General features: G+C 53.1%; 1 protein-coding gene across 4 annotated transcripts in view; it reads right to left on the bottom strand.

Moving 5' to 3' along the window:
* SMOC2 (SPARC related modular calcium binding 2) overlaps positions 1–27,635 on the bottom strand; it is an 89,819-nt gene that overhangs the window by 35,264 nt on the left and 26,920 nt on the right. For 2 of the 4 annotated variants that reach the window (XM_087817756.1, XM_087817755.1), the window contains exons 2-7: positions 23,113–23,284; positions 17,261–17,367; positions 16,099–16,198; positions 3,024–3,071; positions 1,408–1,458; positions 158–232 (exon numbers count right to left, since the gene is read on the bottom strand). In XM_087817756.1, coding sequence (XP_087673882.1) covers positions 158–232; positions 1,408–1,458; positions 3,024–3,071; positions 16,099–16,198; positions 17,261–17,367; positions 23,113–23,284 — 553 coding nt within the window. Of the gene's footprint in view, positions 1–157; positions 233–1,407; positions 1,492–3,023; positions 3,072–16,098; positions 16,199–17,260; positions 17,368–23,112; positions 23,285–27,635 lie in introns of all 4 variants that reach the window. The other 2 variants (XM_087817754.1, XM_087817757.1) reach the window with 2 other exon arrangements.

Raw genomic sequence — 27,635 nt, 5'->3', positions numbered from 1 at the left:
AAGAATGTAGAAAGTGTAATAAAAACACCAAAATCAGAACTGTATTCTGGTGGTCAAGTCCTAAGAACTATTCGCACGACTCTCTGCACCAGCAAAGAAAACGCTGCACACGCCCGACTTCAAGGAGACGAAACCAGTGACATGGGGCCCTTTTTACCTGAATGTTTATTGGTTTTGTTCTGGCGACTTTTCACTTGCTCGGTCCAAAGCGTAGGGTAGCGGGACGCAATATCTAGCAAAGAAAAATAAAATGATCGTTATTTTTAAATCATCGTGAAAATGCAAAGTCTCTCAGAGATGTCAGCAGGTAGCCTAAGAGTCAAAGACACATCAATATGATAAATAAATATATATCGTACATTTAAAAAAAGAGTTAAAATAACTGTGTGCAGGAGATGATAATAAATAACAATAAACATTTTTAAGCGTTTAGCATATTTTTTCCTTTCTTTCTTCATCTGAAAGTGTAAACGAATGTGGTATGAATCCGTCCAGGCCCCACGCAGTAGAAGCGAGTTAGCAAAAGGCCCCACTGTCCAAAACGTCCCTGCGTGGCCACGCCAGACATTCGTGGAACACACAGGGTCTCGCTCGGGCGAGAGATTCCGTAAAAATGCAGCATGTAGGGAACGACATTTGTGTAGGCATTTCGGGAACATGTCCTTTTGGCGATGCTGTTTAGCAGGTGTAACTGAATAATTACAGTGGGGGTCAGCCGCGCGATGTGCCCGAGGGCCCCACAGACAAACACCGCTGGGTCTGGCCACCTGTGCCAGGTATGGGCCTCCCGAGCTCGGACAGCCGCCCTCGGAGTCTCACCTGGGCAGCAGGGCACAGGTGTAGCCCTCGGGGCCGGGCCTACGTGAGCTGTTACTATTGTTATTATTTTATTATTATTATTTGCAAAGCGCAATGTAATGCTACCTTCCAATCTCAGATTTATTTATTATGTGTGTTCCACATATCTTGTCTTCAAACCCTGATACGCTCGACCTGAAAATCTGGGATACGTCGGCGAATCCCTGAGACAGCCTACGGGAGCCTGTGAGTAGGAAACCCCCTCGTCACGACTACAGATTCAACGACCCCAGAGACACCGCCGTGAGGTTACGAAGCGTGTCTGGGTCACCACGAGGGGGTGAGCGCGACGCGACGGGCGTGAAACGTGAGCGAGACACAGCACACGCCGTGGCGCTCTTTCCAAGCGCCTGTTTCTGTTCCCCCAGGTACAGGATTTCAGTCCACAGATGTCTATTGAAAAGACACCTCGTGCTCTGTCTGCTCTAGGAAAGCACGTGGAGCACCAAAGCCACGAGGGACAGCGGTGCTCACAGAGTGGGACACGGCCCTGCCGGCCGCTCGGCACGGAGGTCACGGGAGGCCCCCCCAGGCCGACCCCCAGCTCACCTTCTTCGTCTCCTTGAGGCTGAGTGTCCAGCGTGGGCGCTGAGGCATCATCTGAATTCAGAACGGAAAACATTTGCAAGGAGACTACAATCACGAGAGTAAGTTAAGTAAGTGTGCGTGCGGGGGAGGCCACGGGTTTGCAAACAGCCCACAGATTAACGCGAACCACCACCCAGGACACCCGGGGGCACTCGAGGCGGGCGTGTGGGAGGGGCACACGTGTGCTCGGGGAGCGGCTCCTCCCACGCGCCGCACTCACGGCTCCACACGCGGTCCCACAAGGGCCGCACGTGGCTCCCAGCCCCGAGCCACCGTGGGAGAGACACGGACGGGGCCTGAGCCGGAACCCAGCACCGAGATAAACCTCAGCCTGAAGGGCCGGCGAGGTCAGGTCGCCACATGGCGTCCGGAGGAAGGCTGGCGGGAGCTGGGCGAGTGGGGACTGGCAGGGGCCCGAGGGTGGGCCGGATGCCCTGGCTGGGCCCGTTTCCCGAGCGGCAGGGCAGGGATGAGGGAATCCCGGGCGAATGGCTGCCCCGCGGTCTCTGCAGCCCTGAGGCCCCTCGTCCACTCTGCAGCAGTGACACCCATGAGGGGCTTCGTGATGGGGTGGACGGGGACAGGGTGATGGGACAGGGTGATGGAGATCAGAGAACGGACGGCAGGGACTGGGGTTACAGAGAACTCGGGGTCTTTTCACTGACGACGTATATCACAAGTGCGTAACCTTGATTTAACTGGTTGAAAAGACTCGCTGGGCTTCCCTGGCCGAGCCTAAGGCTTAGTCTGAGACACAGCAGGTGGCAAGTGAGCTCCTAGGTCCCGCTCATGACACCGGGCCCCAGGGATGAGTCACAGGCACCTTGTGACCAGCCTAGTGCGTTCCACCGGATCTCACTTTGTTGTATAATAATCTCAGGAGCAAATCCCAGTACAGCCCGGCCGGTGTGGCTCAGCGGCTGAGTGTTGACCCATGAACCTGGAGGTCAGGGTTCGATTCCCGCTCAGGGCACATGCCCAGGTTGTGGGTTCGATCCCCAGCAGGGGGCGTGAGGAGGCAGCCGATCAATGACTCTCCCATCATTGATGTTTCTCTCTCTCTCCCTCTCCCTTCCTCTCTCTGAAATCAATAAAAACATTTTTTTTTTTAAGAAGGGAGGGGCTCACTGCTCTGCCTGGTGCTTGCTGGGCCCCCCCCCAGAGCACAGTCTGTCACAGGTGGGAACTGTACCCCCTTCCTTCCCAAGAAGAGCCGATGGCCTCTGTCGGTGGCCTCGCAATCACTATGCCTTAGAATCGCACGTGTAACAGCCCAGGTGCTAAACCGGAGCCCCCTCCACAGTTGTGGGGGGTCCCTACCAACACCTACAGGTGTTCCCAATACAAACCAGGTCTGAGAAGCCCCGATGTGGGCACAGGGGGCAGGTTAGGTGCCCAGCACCCACAGGGCACCCAGCACTCCTGAAGTTTGTTGAATGACTAATGTTTAACCAGTGGCTTCGGCTCTCATTGTCATCACCGGTACATGTTTAAATTGTAACTCGAGAAGTTATTTCGAGGCACAGATTGGATTAGATGCAATGTATCAACATGGAAATTCATTTTAAGATAGTTACCTGTTTTTCCTGTGCCTTCCCGTTGAGGTAACTTCTCATTGATGGAACCTAAGAGAAGAAAACACAGAATGAAATTAATTATTTTGGTTCTGAAATGTTCATCGATAATGGTAATAAAGTATTTTGTTCCGTTTTGATGAATTCATGGTCCTTGTCACTTTCTGGTTAAATCAGACAAGCTACCCGGTGCCCGAGCTGGCAGGGCCATCGGAAGCCGCAAATCCTAAAGCAGGAAACGCGAGGTCAGCTCCTGCCTCTGCCGCTGGCTCACTGCCCTTGGGCATAAGACCCTCTAGCGCCCAGTTTAGCACATTTCTTCGTCTGGAGGCCACAATAGCCTGCGTAACTGCCCATCGCCACACTGGGGTGGTCAAATGAATTAAACTTTAAAAAATAAAAATAAAAGTTATGCAACTGAAGATAAATAACAGCCTTGGTTTTAGGTGGATTCCAATTTATAGAAGAAAAAAAGCCACACCTGAGGAACCATCGTCTTGTAGAGGGCAACAGGAACGACACTAAGGCCGACCGAGTGCTTCTTTAGGAAAAAGTTTTGTTGCATTTATATAATACTCAGGTTTATGTTACGAATATGAGTCTCGTTCTTTCTGCCCCGTTAGGGTGAAGCTGCTCTAGGCTCCCACATTTTCCTCATCGGGAACATACTCAAAGACATTTGTTTTAAAAATCTGTTCAGAATGACTTCGGAGTCTACCTGCCGACTGGGGTCAGAACATCGCACCCGGGTCCGTTCAGAATAACCACAGACGCTCGGTCGTACTCGCCAGCGAAACACCTCGGGAAACAGAGCTCGAGATGCGTTATTTCCCAACCTTGAACATGGCGTGAACTACAGACCGGCCCTCACATAAACGCCAGGCCCTTGATGACATTCTGAGCCTGTTTCCCCCGTTTCTTGGACGTACAACAGCAACTTAGCAGGAACCACACAAGCGCCTCACAGAAAGGATCCTGAAGGACCGAGAAGCTGACATGACCTGCGGGGCTACCGGCCAGTCCCCCAAATACTGACAAAACCGGGTTCTGGTGATGGGTCCTCACACCGACCCAAACTCAAGGCAGCAGGATTTCTTTTCTTTTCTTTTCTTTCCGTTTTTTTTTGGTTAATCCTAGCCTGAGGATATATATATGTTTTCCATGGATTTTTAGAGAGTGGAAGGGAGGGAAGGAGGGAGAGAGGGGGAGAGGGAGAGACATTGACGTGAGAGACACATCGATTGCTGCCTCCCACACAGGCCCCAACCGGGGCCAGGAATGAACCTGCGACCCAGGTACGTGCCCTTGACAGGGAATCAAATCCAAGACCCTTGGGTGCTCAGGCCAAAGCTCTAACCACTGAGCACCACCGGCCAGGGCGGCAGAGGGTGCCCTTGAAGGAACACGCACAGCGTCCTAAAACACTCCCCCCCACACACACACACAGGCAGGGGGTGGAGACACAGCCCCTCCTCCCGGCTTCTGTGAAACAACCTTTGGACAGGAGGAGCATTTGCAAACTTAGTTTTGATTCCTGCTGGGTCTATTTGCATGTATTAGGGGCGCTGAGGCCCCTGGTTACTTCCCAGCTGTTACTGTTGCCACTTGGTGAGATGTTACATTGTCTCCGGTCTCGGTCAGAGCACAGGCCTCACCTCCAGCCGAGTCCCCCGTGATGTGAAACAGGCCTTCCTGTGTGGCCTCCACGCAGAGCCCAGGATCCGACTTTTCTTATTTCTTCCTTTGCACCGTCTCCTTACAAACCCAGATTTCTTAAGCACTTGAGTTTCTTAGTCATCAGTTTATTTTTATCCTGTGTTTCAGCAATGAGTCAAAAAAAATTGTTTTCTGCTTTGGGCTGGAAATTATAATCATTTGGTAGTATTTCTGAATATAACCATGTAGGCTTTGATATTCCGAGCTAAATGTAAATACTCTAAATAATAATTAGATGCCCCCCGTGAGAGAGCTTCTCAGTCGAATCAAGATAATATTTTATAATCTAATGACAGAAAAGTCCAAAGTGCTGGTTCAGTTGGATCAGAGGCTCAGATCCAAAGATGACCTTCAGAAAATTTCTTTTCTCTCTGAATCAGCCAACATTTCAGCTTGGTCATCAGCCCCTCTAAATTCAATCGATATTTACTTGAATGAATCCATACAAGAATAATTCCATCTTGTTCATAATATGTAAGAAATCCTCTTAAGCCAGACCCAAGAGTCCCCGAGGAGCTGCTCCGTGATTCAGACCCTGGAGGAGGTCCCAACGGGGACCCTGCTTCATCTTCCAGCTGCCTCTGGACACGAGGCCTCCCCCCGACTGCCCGCCCAGCCCTCCTGCAGCAGCCCAGGGACGCAGACACGGCTCAACCTCACTGTCCATGGGGCAAAGCAATGATGCAGACGAGAGTCCACGAGTCCAGAGAGCCCTCCTATTGCCTCGTCACTGATTTCTGGAGGTAAGGGCTACGGAAGAGCCCCAAGGGTTTGGAGTGGGCAGGATTCTAGGATGTGGGTGCAGAAAGGGGCTGGAAATGGGGGGAGCTGAAAGCCACGTACACGTGGCTGGGTGGCAGAACCTTCAGACCTGATCTATGCTCAGACATGAGGACTCCCTGAATGCTGCCCCTCAGACCCCGATTTTAAGGACCCTGACTCCCTCCCATGGGGGCGAACTCTCCCACTGAAATGCCGCTTTAAAAGGGTGGCTTCTCAGTGATGAGGGCATGCATTTCTGGCGGAGGAAACCACAAAAACACAATGTGAGGAGAACGTCTGTGGTTTAAGGGAGGAGTGATGAGCTATTGAGTCGTGTAGCTCTGAGCACTTGGTTCCAATCCAGCTCCGCTCAGAAAACCAACTCAGAGCCAAGCAGCCTGGAGGAGGGCGCGGGGTCTGCTCACAGAGTCGGTGGTCTGAGACGAGCACTTCTCGCAAGTACTGAATGCTCTTTAAAAGTAAATAAGGGCAGGAGATCTGTGCTGGGTCCCCGGAGGAGAAACCGGGGGCTTAGCGAGGTCAGCGCGCTGCAGGGAGCGCCTGCTGAGCCCGAGCCCCTCGCGCCTGCGGGCAGGAGCCAAGCCAGTGATTTAGCCCTTTCTGGAAATCTCACGGCCAAGGGTAGATTTACAACATCACGTGGCTTTGCTTCAGAATAGAAAGAGAGAGAAGAGAGGAAAGGAAGGAATATGAACAGCAATAGAAGGGACAGAGAGGGCTCCACCCTTTTGCACTTTCCAGACCAGCATCTCTTGTGCTGTCACTCAGAGCCCTCTGGTTGGCACTGGGCTGAGAGCAGAAGTCCCAGAAAGCCCTGCACTGGACCATCGGTTTCTCCATGGCTTCTGGACCCTTCCTCCACGCTAAGAATTTCCAGGGACAGTGTGCAGGTGACACAATGACTGTGCCTCACCTGTCTAGACTCCAGTGTCCTCTGTAAACTGGGTGTTGTAAGCAGCACCTGCCTCAGAGTTGCAGGAAGCTAGCAGAATATGTGAGAACATGTATGAGGCACACAACACATGTGCACTTAAAATGTTCTAGGACACTCAGGTATGGGTTGCATGTACCACATGTAGCTTCTCTTCACACGTGTATTTTACCTGTCAAGAGGGTGACAGCCCATTTGCCACAAAGAGCAACACTGTCTCCATCAGAGCAACACTGTCTCCATCAGAACAACTCTGTCTCCATCAGAACAGCAACACTGTCTCCATCAGAACAGCAACACTGTCTCCATCAGAACAGCAACACTGTCTCCATCAGAGCAACAGTCTCCATCAGAACAGCAACACTGTCTCCATCAGAGCAACACTGTCTCCATCAGAGCAACAGTCTCCATCAGAACAGCAACACTGTCTCCATCAGAGCAACTGTCTCCACGCAGAGCACCCAGCCAACCATGTGTAGCCAACACCCGACACGACGGGCCTGGGTGACCTCAGCTTCTCTCTGTGACCACTTTCATTCATTCATTCATTCATTCATTCATTCATTCATTCATTCATTCATTCGACACAAGCTCCTCCTGTGCCTGTGGACCAGCAACGCAGGGGTTGCAGCACTGAGAAGTCTCGTCTGCTTTGGGAGAGAAGCATTAAACAGAAATTACTGAGATAACTGATGTCACAGTTGTGCACATGGCACTCTGCCCGTGTGTGGTCATCTCTCCAAGCCCTTCACACACACCAAGTCCTTCATGCTGACACAAGCCTAGGGAGTCAGCACTTTATTTATCATGCCCATTATATAGATGAGGAAACTGAGACCAGAGAGGTAAGTAACGGGCCAAGGTCACTTAGCTAGTAAGTGGCAGAGCCACGCAGGGGAGCTAACTTCACCTGAGGAAGGTGGAAGGGGTGAGGGGGCTCGGGCAAAGCGGACCTGCAGCAGGAAGGTACTCGGTGTGTCCAGGGAGACAGAGGGTACTCAGGCCCTCCAGGTGTCAGCTCGTCCTTCACACGCTCTGCGTCCAGGCTATTCTGTGCCCATACTCTGTGTCCAGGACATGCCTCGCTCTTACGTCTTGGCCTCTGCGGAGCCTGGCGTGGTGACTGCATGCAGAGGCCTCAGGTGAGAGTCCGGACGCCTGAGCATAGTTTGTGAAGGTTCATGAGACACGGGCAAGTTCCAAGTGGCGCCATCTGATGTTGGACTCACTCAAGCACACCTGGCTGTGAACAGGCTTGGGGCGGACACGGCGCTAGAAAGTGGCTCAGTGGGGATGGGAGGGACAGGCGCCCAGGCCCTGGATGCAAGGTGATGTTGGAGTCCAAGTTCTTAAAATCCAGCCACTCTTGTGTCATTCTTCCATCAGAGGCCAGCCCTGAAATGGGGAGAGACCGTTGGCCTGGCTGTGACTGAGGCCAGAGACCAGGCGCGCCGAGCATGGGGGCATCTCTGGCAAGGAGGGCACGTCCTGAGACAGTGACACCCGCATGGCAGCAAAGCAGCATTGGCTGGGCCTGCACCTCCCCCTCCGGACAGAGCAGGAAGATGTAGCCCAGAGACCAGCAGCGGTCACTTGGTGAGGGACAAGCCCGCTGTGAGCCAGAGCCACGCCGGGCTGTGTTTTGCTATCGTTACATTTCTGTACACAAAGAAACCAGGCGAAATCCACTCGTTTCCACGGCAGAGCTTTGGGTGCTCGCAGATGGGGTGAGAACCGTGTCCGTCACAGGAGCTCAGTGGCCTCGGTTCCCGCTTCCCGGAGCCACGTTTGCATCCAGGGAGACATCTCATTGCATCTGGGTTCCTGGTCAGAGGAGCATCTGACCGAGGGGGGCACTCAGAGCCCCACTGCGGAGCTGCCTCCGGATACCCGACCTGCGAGAATTCCCTCCTCTAAAGGGGTAGAAGAAACTAAATCCTGAAGCTTTCTTCACGGAAATGAGCAGTTGTTTCCAGATTTACCTCCGTGAGCACCCACCTTCATGTCTTTGTCTCCTGTGCTTCCATCTTTACTTTACCATCCAAACTGTACAGACTTCAAAGATTAGTCTGCGCAGCTGTATCGCTCTTGCGAAACGGTTGTCATGTTAACAGCGTCATAGACCTTCCCCACGTTGGACTGTTGTGGCTGCACCTTAAAAAGTGCTGTGAAAACGCACTGTTTGTTGAAATAAGCAAGCAGGAAAATACATATGCATAGAACGTCCCGTATTCTTTAGCGGGGTCATCTGAATTGGAACCATCTGCTCCTAAAAGACGTCTTGGTCTCTTTTATAGTTTTATTAAATATTAGAAAATATGAGGGAAAAGCCATTGTGGACTAGGCATGGAAAAGAACAGTTTATACACTTTTGAAGTCATGAAAAATTCAATTACAAATTAGCCACCAAATTAAATATACAATAAAGTACAACAGCGGAGCACACTAATAAAAACCTGAAAGTGCTTTCTCTCCTGAAGGGAAAAGTAGTAATAAAAATAATGCACATTTTTCCTAAAGGGAAAGTAATAACACCAGAATATTGCTCACCAAGCTGTTGACTAATTCAAAAGCAAGTCCAAATTAAAAAGAAAAGAGAAACAGAGGACGCTGGCCCGAGGGGGTCTCAGCCAGCCCAGCCCAGGCCCCAGCCCAGGCCCCAGCCCCACGGGGCCACGCTGAGCCACGTCCATGTGAGAAAGTCTGCCTCTCGCCTCAGCTGTCAGAGCCCGTCACTCGCAGCTCCTCAGACGGATCCCACAGGCTCTGAAGTCTTGTTTGACATAATAACCACACCCTCTGGTGTTTTCACTGAATATGCGGCTTATTTTTTTTTTTAAGTCTCAGTGTTAATTCAGCGCCTTCAGAGATTCCCACAAGCTGGAGCTTTTACTGGAAATGTTACGTATCCTGTGCTGGCGGAATCAAATTACTATTTTATCTCCTCGTAGACGTAAAAGGGGTTTCTTCAGCGTGTTAGAGGGGATACATCTTGTATTTTTCTCTAAAAAAAAATCACTTCTTTAGTTCAGTCTATACAGTCTCCCCCCTTATCCAAGAAGGATACAGAGCCAGACCCCCCAGGGGACGTCTGAAATCGCAGGTGGTAGTGCAACGGAGGAGGTGGGGAGCAGCTGCAATCGATAAAACTGGGGAGCAGCTGCAATCGATAAAACTGGGGAGCAGCTGCAATCGATAAAGCTGCAGGAACTGTCAGGAGATAGTAAGACGAACCCCCCACCCCAGATTTATGGCTTAAAACCAGCAGAGACCAGCTCCATCCAACGTGGCAACTAATTTCACCAAACGTGACCCCAGCCTCATTAGCCTCACAATATGCTCGTTGCAGCCATTCGTGTGCTAATCAACACGCACTCACACAGCCCTGCGAGGGTCAGAGGGAACCCAGACACGGACACAAACGGCAGCCAGAGCGCCTCTGAGAAATCCCCACCCCTTTCCTGGAAGATCCTGAAATTACTTCCCCTCACTGAATACCCTTCCCTCCCCCCATTAAATGAACCTCAATAAATTCTGCTGAAGGGGGGACGCTCTGCCTGTGGAGCAGCCCAGTCTCTGTCTCACTGTTTCACCAATAAACTCACTTTGACTGTAAACTCTGTGCTGGCTCGTATTTGAATTCTTTCCTGCGAAGCCAACAACCCACAGGGAGTCATGGACCCTCTTGTCCCCAGACCCCCAGAACCGCTGCATCGGTATCAAACCCTAAATATACAGATACGTAAATATATGTACAGAGTGTCCCCAAAATGTATGCATACTGAGTAATGATAAAGGCAGTGTTTATTAAAATACATTTCATTTTCAGAATGTAGTAGAACCAGCTGTTAAAGTGTGTCTACATTTTGGGGGGCACCCTGTATATGGTTTTTTCCTATATGTACAAACCTATCATAAAGTTTAATTTATAAATTAGGCAGAGTAAGAGATTAACAATAAATAACAATAAAGTAGAATTAGAACCATATACAGTGATAAAGCTGTGTGAACGTGGCCTCTCCTTTCTGCGGGATTTCTCGGACCACCGTTGGGCCGCAGGGACCAGACCGGCAGAAAGGGTAACTGTGGAGGAGGTGACTACGGTCGTGAAGCTGCCAAAGCTCATCTCTCACTGGTTTTCTCCTCCGTGGAAAGTGGGCTCCATTTTCAGGGCCTTTCCTGCCTTCTTACAATATCCACTCAAATGCCTCATTTTAACAACAGCAGCTTTTCAGGAACAGGGTTTATTAAGCCTAAAGAAACAGGCATTTTGAGGGGAAATGAGAGTCCCCAGATCTGTCACTTTCTAATTTAAGCAAAACAACTTTCAATTTGCATTTTAATATTTTCATAAAGAAATACTGCAGACGTCAGGAATCACCCACAGCGGTGTTGCTGCTGTTGACGTCCAGGAATTCAACGGTTCTGGGTGGTTCTTTCAAGTTCCCCAGCTTCAGAGGTTCCTTAACTTGGTGTCAGGAATATTCATTAGTGAAAAATAAAAAAACAGCGCTCTTCACAAAGTGACAATGTTCAGAAATCATTCATGTATATTCATAGAAGCACAGAATTCTGCAATTTCAGGCAGAGGCAAAGGCGCGAGGCATCGTAGGAAAACGCAAGGATCCCAGAGAGACGGACACGGATCATACGCTGAAGGTTATTCTCTCCGACCCAAGATCCCGCCACTTACTTTTTTATTTCTTTATATATATATATTATTGATTTTTAGAGAGAGGAAGGGGGACTGATAGAAACATCAATGATGAGAGTCATTGATCGGCTGCCTCCTACACGCCCCATGCTGGGGATGGAGCCTGCAACCCTGGCATGTGTCCTGACTGGGAATCGAACCCCGATCGCCTGGATCCTAGGTCGATGCTCAACCTCTGAGCCACGCCAGACGGGCAAGATCCCATCGTGTATAACTGGGCCTTCCCAGACCCCAAATTTAACAATGGAATGCACAAGAGCAGAGAGAACCCCCGGACGGGACCACGGCCTTCCCATTCCTGTCCCAGACGACACAGAACCTTCGATCATTTAAGCCAGGGGGCCGGTCATTTTTGATGTTACAACACTTGCCAGAAAAAACAATACAAAGGGATGACTTTCCTCCCTGCCCTGTGAGCCAGCCATCTGGCAGGGCGGCCGGGCGGACGAGCTCTTTCCACACCTTCCCGCACCTGACCCGGGTCTCAAAGGGGCAGGTGGGGGCAGATCCCGGGCCTCGGCCCCCAGCCTGTGGGGTGTGCCCCTCCTCCTCAGCACCCCAAGTCTGCAGCTCACTTCAAACACATACCTCGGCCGAGCGGAGTGCGGTCCCGGGCTATCTAGCAGTGAGCATTCTTGCACGTAGGCTCAGCTTACAGTCTTAACCGGCTTTGTACTCGAGCCAGGAACCAGCTCCCGGCCAGGGTGCGGGTTACCGCGGGAGATGAGATTAAAACCCTGGAGCGATTCCCAAAACGTAGAGAATAGGCCGCTTCAGAGGTCCTCCCTCGCAAAACATCCTGTGTAAGCTCTTCCCTGCCCCCAGCAATGTCACTCCTCAGGTCTTTAAAAAAGGAAGCAGCAGAGACCATCTGGACAGAAAAACAGATCGGCTGTGTGCAGGTGGAGGCAGCTGACCGGCCCTGACCGGCACCGAGGTCCCGAGGTCCCTTTACCTCCGACTGGCTCTGCTGGGAGGGGAGACCCCAGGGGAAAGGCCTATGGCCCCGGCAGGTGTAAGTCAACAGGGCAAGTCCATGCCCCGGGCACGGAACGCTGCTCCCGGGCAGGCAGGGCTCAGGGGCAGGTGTTGGTCCTGAGGGCCTGTCCTCCTGTCCAGGCGGGGCCTGGTTGCCATGGACACGCCCCTCCCCAAGCTGAGCTGGGCTCTCCCTGCTCATCTTCACAGCTCGCGGACTCGGGAGCAATCGTACTGAGAAGAAAAGCGAGGGCCAGGGCACGCTCGGGAATAAAGGGCGCCCCCTTCCTGAGCCCGGCCAACGCGTCCCCCTTTTTCAGAAACCGTCTCCCCAGGAGGCCTCCCGAATTCTCCTGGACGCGGCGAGTCCCCCTCTCCGTGTGCCTGTGGCACTGAGCCTGTGACGCGGGGCCTGTGATGTGGGTCTGCAGGGCTCCCCCAGACCTGGAGCCCTGGCCTGGGAAACGCTGCCGTGTTGCCCGTGAATAAAATAACTAACAGTATGTGGTGAGCGTATTTCTTGGAGGGGAGGCAAAGCCCAGATGCTCCCCCTGAGGGTGGGCTGGGCGGGACGCAGGCACCATCACTCCCTAAACCAGACCCCGGTGGCCTTCCTGGGCTGTCACGTGCGTAATTCAGCACCAGCAACAGGTGTCCCCGGGCAGAGGGGCTGGACAACACCCCACATGCTCCTCTCCCGACGCTCTCCACACCGACACCTGGGGCAACCATGCGAGAAACGCAGACGACTCGCCAGCGTGAAAACCTGCGCTAACTGTTCATTATTTCCGGGCGGACGGTCGCGAGGATGTGGGCACAGTGGGGAGAGGTTATCAAAGTTGGGGTGGTTCTCAGACTCCAGAAGAGTTCACGTGGGGGTGGAGGGGCCGCTCCCTCCTGGGGCTTCTTCTGTCCAGACCAACCCCGTTCCGGAGGCGTCCGCTCCGAGGGTGTCTGTCTGAGTAAACACGTTGCCAGCCCCACACCAGAGACAGAGCCCCCCTCCCCCAGAGGTCTCCGTTGGTTCAATAACTGACCATTTGGGCCACTTGTGTGGGATTTGTTTTTCCTTCCCATGCTTTAAGTTCCTGCCTTTCGTGTTTTAATTGACCAATAAAGAGCGAGCCTGAGACGCCCCAGGCCCCACCCTTGACCCTAATAAAGCAGCACCAGGCCCCACGCGCTCTCTCCCCTTGACCTCGCTGTGTGGCCCCAGGTGTGTGGCCCCAGCTGTGCACGTAATTGCCAGGCCTGTGAGTCGTAAACCTGCATCTTCTCCGAGTTCCCGGTGGGCATTGCTGAGGGCGTCTCACGACCTTAAGGAGAACCGCGAGGCCGGGCCCAGCCACAGCGCTGGTCGCTGGCGGGCTGAGGCCTGTCACCTCATCATTTCATTATTCTTCTTGTTTATTAGGAATTTGCGTGTTTTGCGTAAATGGCTTAAAATGCATAATTGTGAATTTGGAAATCCTCCCGTTGGGAAGATATTTCTGGGAGACGTGAGGAGGCGGAGGGTCGGGCCGAGGCTCCCTCCGTCCACCGAGGCCCGGCTGGTACACGGCACCTGCACCCTCCGGGCTGGCCTGGCTCGGGGTCCGCATGTATTCACACAGCTGCACATTCTCAGTGGCTCTTACTATTTATGGCTAAATTGGAAATTTCTTTTTCTGAGTTTAAAATTTTTCTATCATGTACTTACATGGTAGGCTTGGCATAAACTCCAGGACAAAAGGTTTATCCAGTTTTAATGGCCTGGCTGAGACCCAGCCCCATCCTGTACAGATGGCAGGCGGTGCACCTGAGCTGTAACGAGGACCAGCTAATTCACGGGGGAAGGGAGGGCCCTGGACACGGAGGTGTCTGCAGATGGAGAGTGGACAGCTGTGACTGAGGTCGCTCGTCACAGTCCCACGCAAAGGGATGGCCCACCCCCGGCGTCTCTGCAGTATGCGTGAGTCTGTGTCTATGTCTGGGAAGGTGCGAAATTATGTTACACAGAAGTTTACTGTAAACTCTTTGCGCATCTGTGTGTAACTGTACACTCAGCCCGCCCCAAGCTCTCCCTTAAACTTCACAGTTTCCTCAAGGATTCCCCACAACGGTCTCACGAGTGCTCCCGACGCGCTGCTCTCCCAGCCCAGACCCCTGCAGAGAGAAAGCTTGAACTCGACGGGGGATGCACAGAGCTTTTCCAGGACTCTGAGCGAGGTGTGAGCTGACCAACGGGTGTGAGCTGACCCCGGCCAAGCCAACCTGCAGGTCAGAGCCACAAAACCAGGCCACGGAGATGCACACGCCCACCACACACACACACACACACACACGCCCACCACACACACACACACACACACACACGCGCACACACATGCCCACCACACGCGCACACACAGCAGGGTTCGAGGAGAGCACGCAGTCCGCACCCAACCCTGAACGGAGACCCCGCAGTCTCTGGCTCCTCCCGACAGCCTTTCCCGCACCACGAGCCAGACTGTGAAGCAAAAGGACAGAACAGTCTTTCTTCCAACACCCATCACTCGGACCAAAAAAATCCAGAGGGGCCATGAAAAAATACGGGGCATTTCTATCCAGTAAAACGTTGCTGATGCGGAAAAAACCATGTGAGTGAACAGTACAGTGTTTGATTCCAAGAGCCAAGTAGTAGTTGGAGAATGTAAGAAATTCAGCCAATTTTTGCACATGGTTTTCTAAGATAGTTCTTTGGGATACTCTTTAATTTTCAAATGGTGTCACTAAAATCACAGAAACAGACATCAGCCGTGTCCTCTTCTGTAGAATGAGACTGAAGCTGAAGCTGCTGCCCCTCAGGGGGAAACTAAGTCAGCAAGTGAGGGTGCCTTTCAGACCGAGGGGCACACTCGGGCCGAATCAGTGTGATATTTTTTTCTTTTTTCATTTACTCCATGAGTTCGTCAAATAATAATTATTAGGTACAGCATTTGCTCACTAAAAATATTTTTTCAGCAATTTTTAGGTCTTAGATGACAAAATAGTTTTTAAAAATAAATACGTTTTCATTCCCCATTAGACAACTCCCCCCCCCCCCCTTCAAGTGACGAGTAGTCACTGGAAATATTAGGTTTCGTGTTCCTGCTAATGACGATGCCTTCGTTCCGGGGCCATTAGGAGCCTGTCCTGAGCGAGGCCCCGGCTATAAATGTTGGAATCTAATTATAACAGGCCGCCTTTTAAATAGAAAATAAGCCTCAAAGGAAACTCCACATGCAAATCATTTACGAGAAATGTCAGGAAGACGCTTTGTACTTAATTATTGGTCTATAAGGATATTTCTTGCCTGTTTTAGTAAATCTAACCTAGGGATTTTGAGGCATAGACCATGACATTTCTTCACAGATGACCTGATCAGTCTCCCGATCAATCAATCAACACTCGAGGCTGCAGACTATTTTCAAATAAAAATGATCTGAATCGTTTATAAAGTTTTTGGTAAAATATTAACAGAAAACAGACTATTTTATAGATCACCCTCTTGCCAATACTGTTACGTTCAGGACATCAAGCCCTGTGATGAGTAATAGAAACAACAGGAACAAGCCTGGAAATAGAGCCGAGAAGAATGACCCATTTTTTCTTTGCAAAAATATACGTACAAACCCAGAAATGTTTGCTTTTCTTTTTTTTGCCAAAGAAAATATTTGGTCCTTTCCGCTGTTGACTGCAGTCCTTGTAGTTATTTCTAAAAACTAAGAGTCCCGAGTCCCCAGGACCTGGCGCGGCTCAGACCCGACCTCCCGCCCGTCGCAAAAACAGGTTTCATAATACCTCAGGGCTTGCCCGGCGACACCCCTCCCATCGCTCCTCGCACGGCCCCCAAGCTGAGTTTCTTTTGAATTACAAGCAAACACAGGCGAGAGGATCAGAAAATCAGTCATCGGGTGTCAGCGGAAGCCTCTCCCCCTCAAGGGACTCAGACCTACCGGGGCACCTGGGTGTCTTGTGGGCCACGGCGGTGCCGCTGATGGGCCTCCCGTTGGGTGTGACGCACCAACAGTATCCTGTGTAGCTGTGACACTGGACCTGGAGAGACGACAGGACTGGTGGTCAGTACAGGCGGCCTCGCTGTGGACAGACCCACTCTCGTGACTCCTAAGCCCTGCCTTTCAGCACCCAGTGATAGCCGGAGAGCGATAACCTGAACCCGGGGTTCTGGACATAAAAGCCACCGAGGGCACCGACCAAATGCTGGTGCCTGCTGGCCCCTCAGCGGTGACGCATCTCTTCTCTTCCTTGCTGACTTGGAGATGCAGCCCAAGCCCTCTTCTAACAAATGGGGACACTGAGGCTCCAAGGTGTCAAGAGACTCGCTCCGTGTCTCCTGCATGCCCGGTGCAGAGTCAAGGAGAAGAGACTGGCATCAGCTGTCAGGCGGGTGCCCTTTCCCTCACCCACCCCCACCTGGGTCCCTCGGGCGCCTGTCCTCTCCGGGGCCACCCTCCACACCAGCCACAGGGTCCCCCTGTAGCTCCAGCCTGTCCCCATTGCTCTCTCTCTCTTTCCTCCCGAAGGTCCAATGATTGTGGTGAAACTGCACAGAATTCTCACTATTATTGGTGGCTCACTATTATTGGGAGTTATTTTCCTACCAGAAGCTGTGAGTTGGCATTGTGTTTCAGGACAATGATCATGTTGCCGCACTGGGGACAGGGCACTGGGTTATTTCCCGACACTGCCTGTGACTATCGATGTCCGAGGACAGTCAGAAACCATGGAGCCTCGGCCTCCTGTCTGGACTCTCAGGGCTCCCGGCTGCTGCTGTCGCTATGTGACTCTCAGTGGTCTCTGCACTGTGATTAAATTAAAGTCAGGTCCTCGACACTGAGCCAGGTGAGTTGTCCCACAGCCTCACCGCAAGGCTGCCCCATCCCGATTCACACCCTGGTGAGGGTGACCACGGAGCAATGACAGGGACCCCTGCGCCCGGGAGGACTGGCGCTCACTCACGCACCTGCTCCCGGAGGTGAGGCTGGTTAGGGACCGGCGACCACCAGGCGGAGGGTGGGTTCCCAGGGACGACCTGGTCCCCTCCGTCCCCAGCCCAGCCCCCCCCCGCCCAGGTGCAGAGGCCCCCTGAGCGGTCACCTGGCTGTAGGTGCCGTCATCGCTGCACTCGGGGATGAACACCTGCTGGAACTCCTTCCGGGCCTGCTCCTGGGTGTACTTCCTCTCCGCCACACACCTGGACACGTCTGCAGGGAGGAGCAGAGCGGAGCGAGGTCAGGCACCAGGATGACCGCAGGAGGCACAGAGGGGAGTGGAGACGCGGCCGGGGCTGGACGGCGCCTGGCAGCGAGCCTCAGCCGGGGCAGCCCGCCCTGCCGCCGGGCGTCACCCAGTGAGAGGCCGTGTGCTCAGAGGAGCAGGGTCCCGCCACACCTAAGGAGCCAGGAGGCAGGGGCTCAGTCATCCCGGTGAAACGGGACTCGCTTCGCGCAACATGAACAGACACAAGCTCTAGTCCAGCCAGATACAGTGAGAGTTGCTTCAGGTCCCGGGATGAGCCACGGGGGCCAGTCCACATGCCACAGATAAAATCAGACCAGAAATACAGGCCCAGGGAAGGAGCATCCGGGCCCCTGCAGGGTGCGGGACATTTGGCCCAAAGCTGGGGTCCAGGTGACCCCCCCCAACTGAAAGCCATCCTCGTGGGGAAACCGTGGTGGCCTTTCGCTCTGCATCTAAGTTTCCTAGGATCCCAACGAGACACTAAGCTCCCGCCTCTTCCCGCTGCAAATGGAGAGCCCGACAGGCCGTTAGCACCCCTCCCTTCATCCTGCCCAGCCTTTCAGACACTCGTGTTAAAACCGCTACAATGTAACTAGAGGTAAAGCGCCACGTGCCTGCTGCTGCTCAGGAAGAAATCCCTGTGCCTGGAACAAGCTGGAACAAAAGGGAAAAACTAGTCACAGGGATACAAAGTACAGCACAGGGAATACAGTCAATAATGTTTCCATAACTGTGTGTGGTGCCGGGTGGGTCCTGGAAACATCCGGGGAGCCCCTTTGTAAAGCATACGGTTGTCTAATCGCTAAGCTGTACACCTGAAAACAATACAAAATGAAATTGAAAGGGGGAAAAACATTTCAGCACATCCCATCCCAGCCTGGACATGAGTTAGGGGTGGAGTCAGGAGAACCGACCGTGGAGGTCGTGTGCGCCGAGGAAGGGGAGCCAGCGGCCCCGACGAAGCTCCCTCGCTCCTCTCGGGGCTGCAGTCTGGGCTCTCGCCACCTGAAACCGGGAAGGATGCTCACTCCCGGTGCTGGCTTCTGACTCCCGGAGAAAGGGCTAAAGGTGAGAGACAGCTGTTAGCAAGGGCCCCTCTTCTCCTGACCCCGGCCAATAGCCAGTGAAACCTCTCTCTCGGGAGCCTCCAGCCACCAGAGAAAGTCCACAGCGTCCCCGCCACGCCTCGCGGTGTCCCCTCCTCGCCTTGTGCCCTCGGACACCACCACAAGTACTGGTTTTCTTTCCCTGGACCGCCGGATCATGCAGCTCATTTGAATGTTAAAACTTGAAAAGAATGGCCTTCCCAAGTTTTCTTAAGTGTTTCCAGATTTAAATAACACGTTGTCTAGATTTTAAAGGCCCCGTGGACTCCAAAAGACACTTCTTCAAGCATGCCCACTGCCCAGTGTCTTTAGTTGGTGACTTTTTGATTGCCTGGTAGTAAAACTGCTGGCTACGCCGAGGTGCCATCTGGGCAACAGCCCCCTGCTCGGGCCACGTCTGACAGCTTGATGGGGGGGTCAGTGAGCCCCATGCAAACCCTGCAGCTGGAGGTGGGCCACCTGGGCTTCCATGACCCCGGGACAGGCTTGCCCTGGGCCAGGGGCCTGTTCTGGAGAAACCCCTCTGGTCCCAGGGCCTGTCCTGATGGCGCTGGGCCCCCAGCCAGCCCTCGGCCATGTGTGGTTTTAGTGCGCCCTGTGTTTGAGCCAAGCAGAAACCACTGCTTTGCTGGACTCCCATCCCCTTTTTTTAGGATAACCTGCGGTTTGACTGTCTAGGGGAAAGTGACATGAGCTCCCGCCTGCCGGGTCTCCACTCGGGTGGATGGAGTTACAAATTACGCCCAGCGTTTGAACCCTCGTGGAACATGCCAGAAAGCATATGTTTTCCAAACCACTCTCGGGCCACTCCTGGCGTGGCCGCCCTCTCTTAAAGACGCCACTTCTGCCGCCTGTCAGGGTTCTCAGACCTGCAGCCCCGCGTTCGACAGATACCAAGTTCCAGGTTCGTGGCCGGCTCGCCGACTGCGCCACCGGGGAAGCAAGGGAGACGCACGGCACACACTGCAGGCCCACCCACCGTCCCCGAGACAGGTCTGGGGCCACCCGCGGAGTCAGGCGCTGAGGCCTCTGCTCCCTGACCGTCCCTCCTACTCCAGACCCTCTAACCCGGGCGCCGGGCATTGACCGTGGCGAGGAATCCGGACATCAGCCCCCAGGAGGGTCTTGCTGAAACGTGCAAAGCACCAGAACTGCTAACGTCTCCCTGTGTCGCTTGTGTCTTGTTACTCCTTTTGGAGGCGTCAGGACATGCGACAGGAGGCCTAGGGCTCGGCTGAGTTCCAAGTGCCATACGCTCCTATGGCAACAGGTGCGTGCCCCCGGCAGAGCTCAGGGTGACCGCAGCTGGGGCAGTGGGCCCGGCTCCCGTCCTCCACGCCACTGTGAACCACCTCATGGCTAATGTGTACCCACCTGAGGCTAAATCAGATGCCCCTCCCTAAAGAAATCAAACTTTCAGCACAGCTTCAAAATACATTATTTTCAGCTCTGCTTTTCTCCCACCACTTTCTGAAAACAGAATCGAAACGTTCGGCGTCTCCCCTCGGAGCCGCACGTGTAGGCGACAAGTCTCTTCCTCGCTCTGTGGCCACTGTCTGCTTGCAGTTGGAGTGAAGCCGCAGCAGGTCCTTCACTGTTCCGCGGCCTTGCTGAGGCTTTTCTCTGGACATTTTTTTTTTTAACTGTTAGAAAATTAAATCCTCAAAACACAAGCCCCATCATTTTTTTCACTGTGATACAACAACACAAAACATAAAATTCATCGTTTTAACCATTGGAAAGAGTATAGTTCAGTGGCATTTATGCATCCACAGGGCTGTGTAACCACCACTTTTATCAAGTTCCAGAACGTTCTCTCCAAAGGAAACCCCAGGGCCCACCCCCACCATCAATCTGCTCTCGGTCCCTGTGATTTGCCTGGTCTGCACATTTCATGTGAGTGGAGTCATGGACAATGTGGACTCTGCCCGGATTCTTCTACCAGCACGTTCCCAGGGTCATCCACGTAGCGCATGTCGGAGCCTCCTCTCTCCTCTCGGCTGGAAATCACCCGCTGTGTGGATGGACCACGGCGCCGGCTGTGGACGGACACGGTGGGTCCCGCTCTGGCTGCCGGGCGCTGCTGCGGGGGGAAGCAGGGGCCAGTCCTTGTCTGAACATCTGTTTTCGAGTCTCTTGCATCTGCACTGGGAGTGGACTTTCTGGGTCTTGATAATTCTGTGTTTGCCTCACAGAGAAACCACTGAACTACTTTCCATGAAGCCGAGCCACTTACATTCCTGCCGGCCTGGACGAGGGCTCCCATTCTCCACGTGCTCACCGGCACTTTCTTTCCGACGTTTTCACTTTTAACTGTTACAGCCTCCTGGGTGTGAAGGTTACCCCATAACCTTGGGGCTCACAGTAATTTTTAAACTACGGTCAATTTTTACCTCGTAGGAAAATCCATCGCAACCAAACATTGTAATATGAGTATCTTAATTAAATCAAGTTATTAATTTAATCTCCTTCTAATGAAGACTTGAATCACTGTAGCAGACCAAAGGAAACTCGCTGATGCAGACTGGATCACGTATTTTTAGAAACTTTTTGTTCTTATACGAAAGAGCAGAGACTTTATAAGTAAGAAATCTCTTCACTGTGCTCAGCAACGCAACCCTAACAGGAGGTTTTTATATAAAAAATTTTGATGAGTTAATAACAATGAGTTTAGCAAGCAATGTATTTACCTGGTTGTTAATTTTTTTTCTGTCAGTTGAAAAGTAAGACAGATTCTCTCCCAGTGGGACAAGGTCCTGTTTATGCATCAGACACATTGTCACAGATGCAGGAACAAAGAGCAACGTTGTATCACAGTTGTTTCTAATGATGGTTTTCATTTCGACAGGAAGCAAATAATTTCCTACTTTGCTAAAGTCACTTAAAACAGGATTAAGCAGCAGTTGGGGGAGGAGGCTTTGGGAAGAATTTCAGAGAGAATCTACTACATCAGAACAAGGTCAGGAAACAGCAGGTTCACAGGTGACCCTGAACTCGGGCCCTTAGCCCGAGGGCGCTTCTCGAGGGGACACCTGTCCACCAGGCAACAGGATCCCAAGGACACGGTCACTAGAAAACGTGGGTCAGGTTTTCCTCCACCTCCTGGGTTCATCTCCCACGAGGCGTAGCCCACACTGGAGACGCCGGATCGCGGTCCCACGCTGCTCGGCGACCTTCCTCTGAGGCAGGAGCTTCGGGAACGTGGATTATTTTAGCCTCAATGGTATAATATACAGTGAAAGGGAGATTGGGCAGTTTTCCGGCCAGCAGACCCCGGACTCTGGATCTGAACGGCACTGAGTGGCTGTGACCGTGGTTGTTAATGCCGAGGTTGGGACAGCGTCAGGGCCGTGTCCTCGTGGCCCAGCTCGGGGCCTGGCACTGGCTGGGCTGGCATTAGCACGTGCGGGCAGGACGAGCAGTGGCCACCAGGTGAAGGAAGCGTGACCCTTGTAGCAGCCACACAGAGGGAGCCCCACAAGTAGCTGCCTTTTATTTCTATTGGCACCAGCGGAAGGCAGACGCCGCTGTGCTATTTCACCCACCCGCAATATCGAAGACCGACTGTCAGAAAATTTAAGAATTCTGGGCTGAATGCTCTTGGCATAAATTAAATATTCTTCCCCTTCTCAGTGCAGACAGATGCTGTGACAAACAACACGAGAGCTGCCGTCCAGGCCCGTCCACCACCAGCCTGCAGCTGGGGCGGCTGACCCGTCCCCCGACCACAGCATTTTAGAGCCAGGGTAGAAACGGAACTGGGTTTTCACTTTAAATAAAGTGCTGTCGCTTTAAACGCATAAAGACAGAAACGAAGTATAACAGGAGGCCCCTGAGTGCAGGATTGCCACGTCCCACGGGGACTCACAGGCTGTGTGTGCCCCGCCTGGCCCGGGCGGTCACCGAGCAGTGACCCCACAGTGACCCGGAGACACCAGCCGCACGCGGCAACGGGCGAACGTCGGGGAGCACTCGGAAGTGACATCCTTTCCTCACAAGTCCGTCCGTTTGAAGCTCGGTCTTGGAAATCTCCCGGAAGCTGCTGTTGTCAGACATTCATTAGGGTTCTGTTCCCAGAAATCTCAAAATAGGCCCAAGGTCTCCTGGCATCGGACGTTTCTTCTGTTTTCTCCTTTCGGCTTTTTTATTTAATGCCAGAAGCTTTGTTGAAAAGACAGACAGACCCAAAGGTCTCAGATCAGAAGGAAACACGAATGTGTTTGCTGAGCCCTGAAAACACAAACTCCACGAAATTTCTAAAAAAATCCGAGACACAGCCCTGCCGCCGTGGCTCGGTGGATAGAGCGTCGGCCCACACGCCCAAGTGTCACAGGTTTGGCTCCCGGCCAAGGGCACTTACCGGGGCTGCAGGTTCGATCCCAGGCGCCGACGGCGGGAGGCAGCCAGTCGATGTCTCTCTCACATCGAAGTTTCTCTCTCCCTCCCTCCCTTCTACTCTCTCTAAAAATCAATGGAAACAATATCCTCAGGGGACGATTAATAGCAACAATAAAAAATGTGGCAAAGACGACGAGAGAACGCAGGGATGTGCCTGGCGACGCTGGACCGACCGGCGCTGGGAGGAGCGCGCGTCCCACCCACCTTTGCAGTTTCCCCGATAGGCGATTTCCAGCTGCGGGTCTTTGCACTTGGCTCGCTGAAACTCGCAGCGGGACAGGAAGGTCCTCCCGTCCGATGCGCAGAGAGGTTTCTGGGGGGAGCCCCCGCAGTCCAGGCTGCAGTCCTTGTCTTTATCTTGATCGACTCGCAAAAACTGGGGGAGAAAAGAGAGAAGCCAGGTCAGTCTAGGGAAACGTTTCCCGCAGAGCAACAGAAGACAGACAGGACCTGAGGCCACTTGGTGTCAGGGAACCACGGCCGGAGACCTGAAATCCTGAGCCACCGTCGGCTTCCAAAGGCCTCGACACAGACATTTCTCTGCGTCGGAGTTTGGGGCCGAGCGGCCGAACGCTAAACGCGTGCAGAACCGTGGTGCGCGGGGAGGCGTGTGCGTCTTCCTCACCTGTCCTCTGAGCACCGGCGCCTTCTGGGGGTTTGTAAATTCATTGCTCGTTTACTCTGCACTCACCCTGCTCTGCCCCCATCGGGGAGGTGAAGAGTCGCTGCCCGGGACCGGGAGGCGGCTCCCTAAAGAAATGGCCCCGCACGGTCTCACCCGTCACCAAGGGGCTTCAGGCCCATTTCTCACTTCACCGGAGGCGGGCTGTACAGGTCCAGCGGTGGAGGCGCCTGCAGCCCGGCAGCTCCTAGGAGATGCGGACCCGTCCCTCCTGCACGCTAGGAAGTCCATCCACCACCGACACGGCGCCTCTGTCCATCCACCACCGACACGGCGCCTCTGTCTTATAAAGTTCTCACCCCCGCTCACTCCTCTCCTCCTGGGCTCCGGAGGGTCGGGTGGACTTGATCTCATGACACGGCTGGCCCCACGGTGCAACACTGAGAGACAGAGAGACAGACAGAGAGACAGAGAAACAAAGAGACAGGGAGGCAGAGACGAGAGATACAGATGGAGAAAGGGAGACAGAGACAGAGAGAGAAACAGAGACTGAGAGACGGAGACAGAGAGACAGAGAGAAACAAAGAGACAGGGAGTCAGAGAGACAGAGAGAGACAGAGAGACAAAGAGACAGAGACAGTGAGAAACAGAGAGAGACAGGGGGGCAGAGACAGAGAGACAGAGACGGAGAGCGGGAGAGACAGAGCAACACACCGAACCAATCTGAACCAGTCACAGGACCCGGCTCACACAGGGACCTGCCCCATCTTCTAGTTTTGATGAAAAGGTGGAATAGCCTAAATCCGCTAATTTCTCTGTGGAGGAGGCCGTCTGTTTGCATTTCCTGACACCCTCGGTGAGGAAAAGCTGATGCCTTAGGGTAAGACGTCCTAATTATCACTTTCTTGAAAAGGAAAGAGTCAGCCTCCACACCTTTTAATACAAAAAACCCCAAACCCCAGCATTCAGGCGTTTGGAATCTGACCGTAATTCTTGATGATTTAATGGTGTGGAACTAACAATGGGACTATTCTTTGTCCGAAATAAGAGAACACACACTTTGTGCACCTGCCTCTCCCCTCCCCGTTTGAGCAGCAGCTACATTCCAGGGGCGACGCTCACGCAGGGGAAGGAGCTTCTGACCGGATCCTCGGATAACAGCCCCGAAGGAAAGCGGCCGCCCCATCCTGAAGAATCCGCTCGTTATTAGAAGAACTGGGGGGTAAACGAGTGAGATAAAAGGCACTTGGCCAAACTCAGAACGAAGTCGGCTGGACCCTGAGCAGCACGAATAAAACCAACCCCCTGGGCTCTGCCCGTCCGCGGGCCCCGCCCAGCCCGCTGTTTGCACAGGTGCGCCCGGGGTGCAGGTGTGCACGGCGCCCGCCTGAAAGGTAAGCAGGTCAGGTGTGAGCGGATCAGACATGAGCTATGTTTTGCTTAACAAATGTGTGGGTTTAAGCCAGAAAAGACTGGAATGAAATCAAAACATTTAAGAAACGGGTTAAAACACTATTCAAAGCTTCACGATACTGAGTTTCCCACCGTAGCGCTGACGGAAAACACTTTTCACTGATCATGACATGGAATCACACGTGGTCCGTAAGTAAACATTAAAAACGCCTCTGAAATGCATGATTCTGCCTCCATGCGAGTCACAGAGCGAGGGCTTTCTAAGCACGAGGCCGTGGGAAGTGAGCGCAGCTTCCAAGTGCGTCAGCTTCACCCGAGGACGAGGACGAGGACGAGGCCGGGAAGGGGGGACAGAAGTGCCCCGAGGACGACCGGCAACTGGGGCAGGCGGGGAATGGCCGTGAATTCAAACCTGCATAAAAGAGTAAGTCCTCATTTTAAAGCCCCAGCTTTCCAGGTTTCAGGGAGAATCCTCGACCTTCTTAATTAATAGAGAACCTGACTCTATGATGCAAATGTGGAGACTGCTCTAGAGCCTCCGCGTGCAGTTCAGGGCTGGAGGGAACACGCTCGCTGCAGGGCGTTGTCCCCAGAGGGCCTGTCCCTGCAGCCATTCACCCACTCACTCACCCCTCGCTCATTCCTTCGCTCGCCCATTCACTCATTCATTTGCTGAGAGTAATACAAACCAATCTGTGTGTTTTAAAAACATGCACTTCAGCATTTTACTGCCTTTACTTCCTTTTCACTCTCTCTAAGGAGAAAGCCTCATTTTTCTAAGATAATTCAAAAGTCAGATCCAGCTTGAATTGAACCTGTTTAATAATTTGGAGTGACCACCCTCTGTCAGGCATTTTACCAGTGTCCAGGTGGGTGAGAACTCCAGGAGGAGCTGCCTGGAGCTTAACTCCTAGAGGGCATCGAATCTGGGACCACACTTGATCGCCAGGTCATCAGGACCACACTTGATCAGCAGGTCAAGATCACACATGATCACCAGGTCATCAGGACCACACTTGATCGCCAGGTCAAGACCACACATGATCTCCAGGTCATCAGGACCACACTTGATCACCAGGTCAAGATCACACATGATCACCAGGTCATCAGGACCACACTTGATCGCCAGGTCAAGACCACACATGATCTCCAGGTCATCAGGACCACACTTGATCACCAGGTCAAGATCACACATGATCACCAGGTCATCAGGACCACACTTGATCGCCAGGTCAAGACCACACATAATCTCCAGGTCATCAAGACCACACTTGATCGCCAGGTCAAGATCATACATGATCTCCAGGTCATCAAGGCCACACTTGATCACCAGGTCAAGACCACACATGATCACCAGGTCATCAGGACCACACTTGATAGCCAGGTCAAGACCACACATGATCTCCAGGTCATCAAGACCACACTTGATCGCCTGGTCAAGACCACACATGATCTCCAGGTCATCAAGACCACACTTGATAGCCAGGTCAAGACCACACATGATCTCCAGGTCATCAGGACCACACTTGATCACCAGGTCAAGACCACACATGATCTCCAGGTCATCAGGACCACACTTGATCACCAGGTCAAGACCACACATGATCTCCAGGTCATCAAGGCCACACTTGATCACCAGGTCAAGACCACACATGATCTCCAGGTCATCAGGACCACACTTGATCACCAGGTCAAGACCACACATGATCACCAGGTTATCAAGACCACACATAATCGATCTCCAGGTCAAGAGGAGATAGGTTTTTCAGGGAAGATGCAGGAAGGACATAAAGGCTCATTTCTCAGGGTCGATGGAAGGGGACTGCTGTGACCAGAGAGGAGGACCCAACATGTGGGGTGGCAGATGTCAGACAGGGCGACACAGGGGCTGGAGCGATGTCTCTGAGCACCACGCGCCAGGAGGACCGTGCATCTCGCGTGGGAACCCAGACAGACCTCTCAACACTTAGATGAACCCAGAGCCACACAGTCCAACAGCCTCGCCCAGATGCTCAGGGGCACAGGCTCCAGACGTCCCCTGTGGGCGGGAACCGCGTGGAAACGCTCAGACCCGTGGGAGCGAGGACCGGAGGTGCCGGCCGCTGGTGTTTCTCTTCGTTCTCTGTGCTGCCCTTGTGGTTTCCTCTACGTGGACACCAGGCTGTCGGTCAGTGTTTCACAGCCTCCGAGCCGGCTTCGGGGGCCCTGGCCCAGCCTTTCCCAGAATTCCTCGAGCTCCGTCTCGGGGCCGCGATCCGCACGGCGCCCTGGGTTCCTGCCCCGCAGCGGGACCGGCACGTGCCGTGTGCGCCTCCTGCTCGCAAGCCTCTCCTTCCCCAAACATTCCTGCTTCGTTTCCTTCCCTGCCTCCACACCCGCGCTGATGCCAAAGATGAGATCACAGACATGCGCTTCTCCTTAGCGTTCTCCGAGTTAAGGCAGGGCATCTCTTGGGTTAGTAATTGTTTCAGATACACGTTTATTTAAATTCAGTACGAACTTCATTATCCTAAAACCCTTCCTAATAAAGGGCCGCAGGGTGTTACCTTAACGCAAGAATTCTCTCTCCATAGAAATCACCTTGGTCAACATGCGGTCATTACTCCCGTGGGTCAGGGGCAACTCGTCTTCACAGGGCAGACCCTACAGACGCCCCACAAAGCGCCGCAGTGGGGATGAACGGACGCTGCTG

Source organism: Miniopterus natalensis, chromosome 5 (assembly GCF_054644295.1).
Source record: "Miniopterus natalensis isolate mMinNat1 chromosome 5, mMinNat1.hap1, whole genome shotgun sequence".
NCBI classification, from domain to species: Eukaryota; Metazoa; Chordata; class Mammalia; order Chiroptera; family Miniopteridae; genus Miniopterus; species Miniopterus natalensis.
Note: the sequence above shows the minus strand (reverse complement) of the source record. Positions and strands in the feature narration are given on the sequence as shown.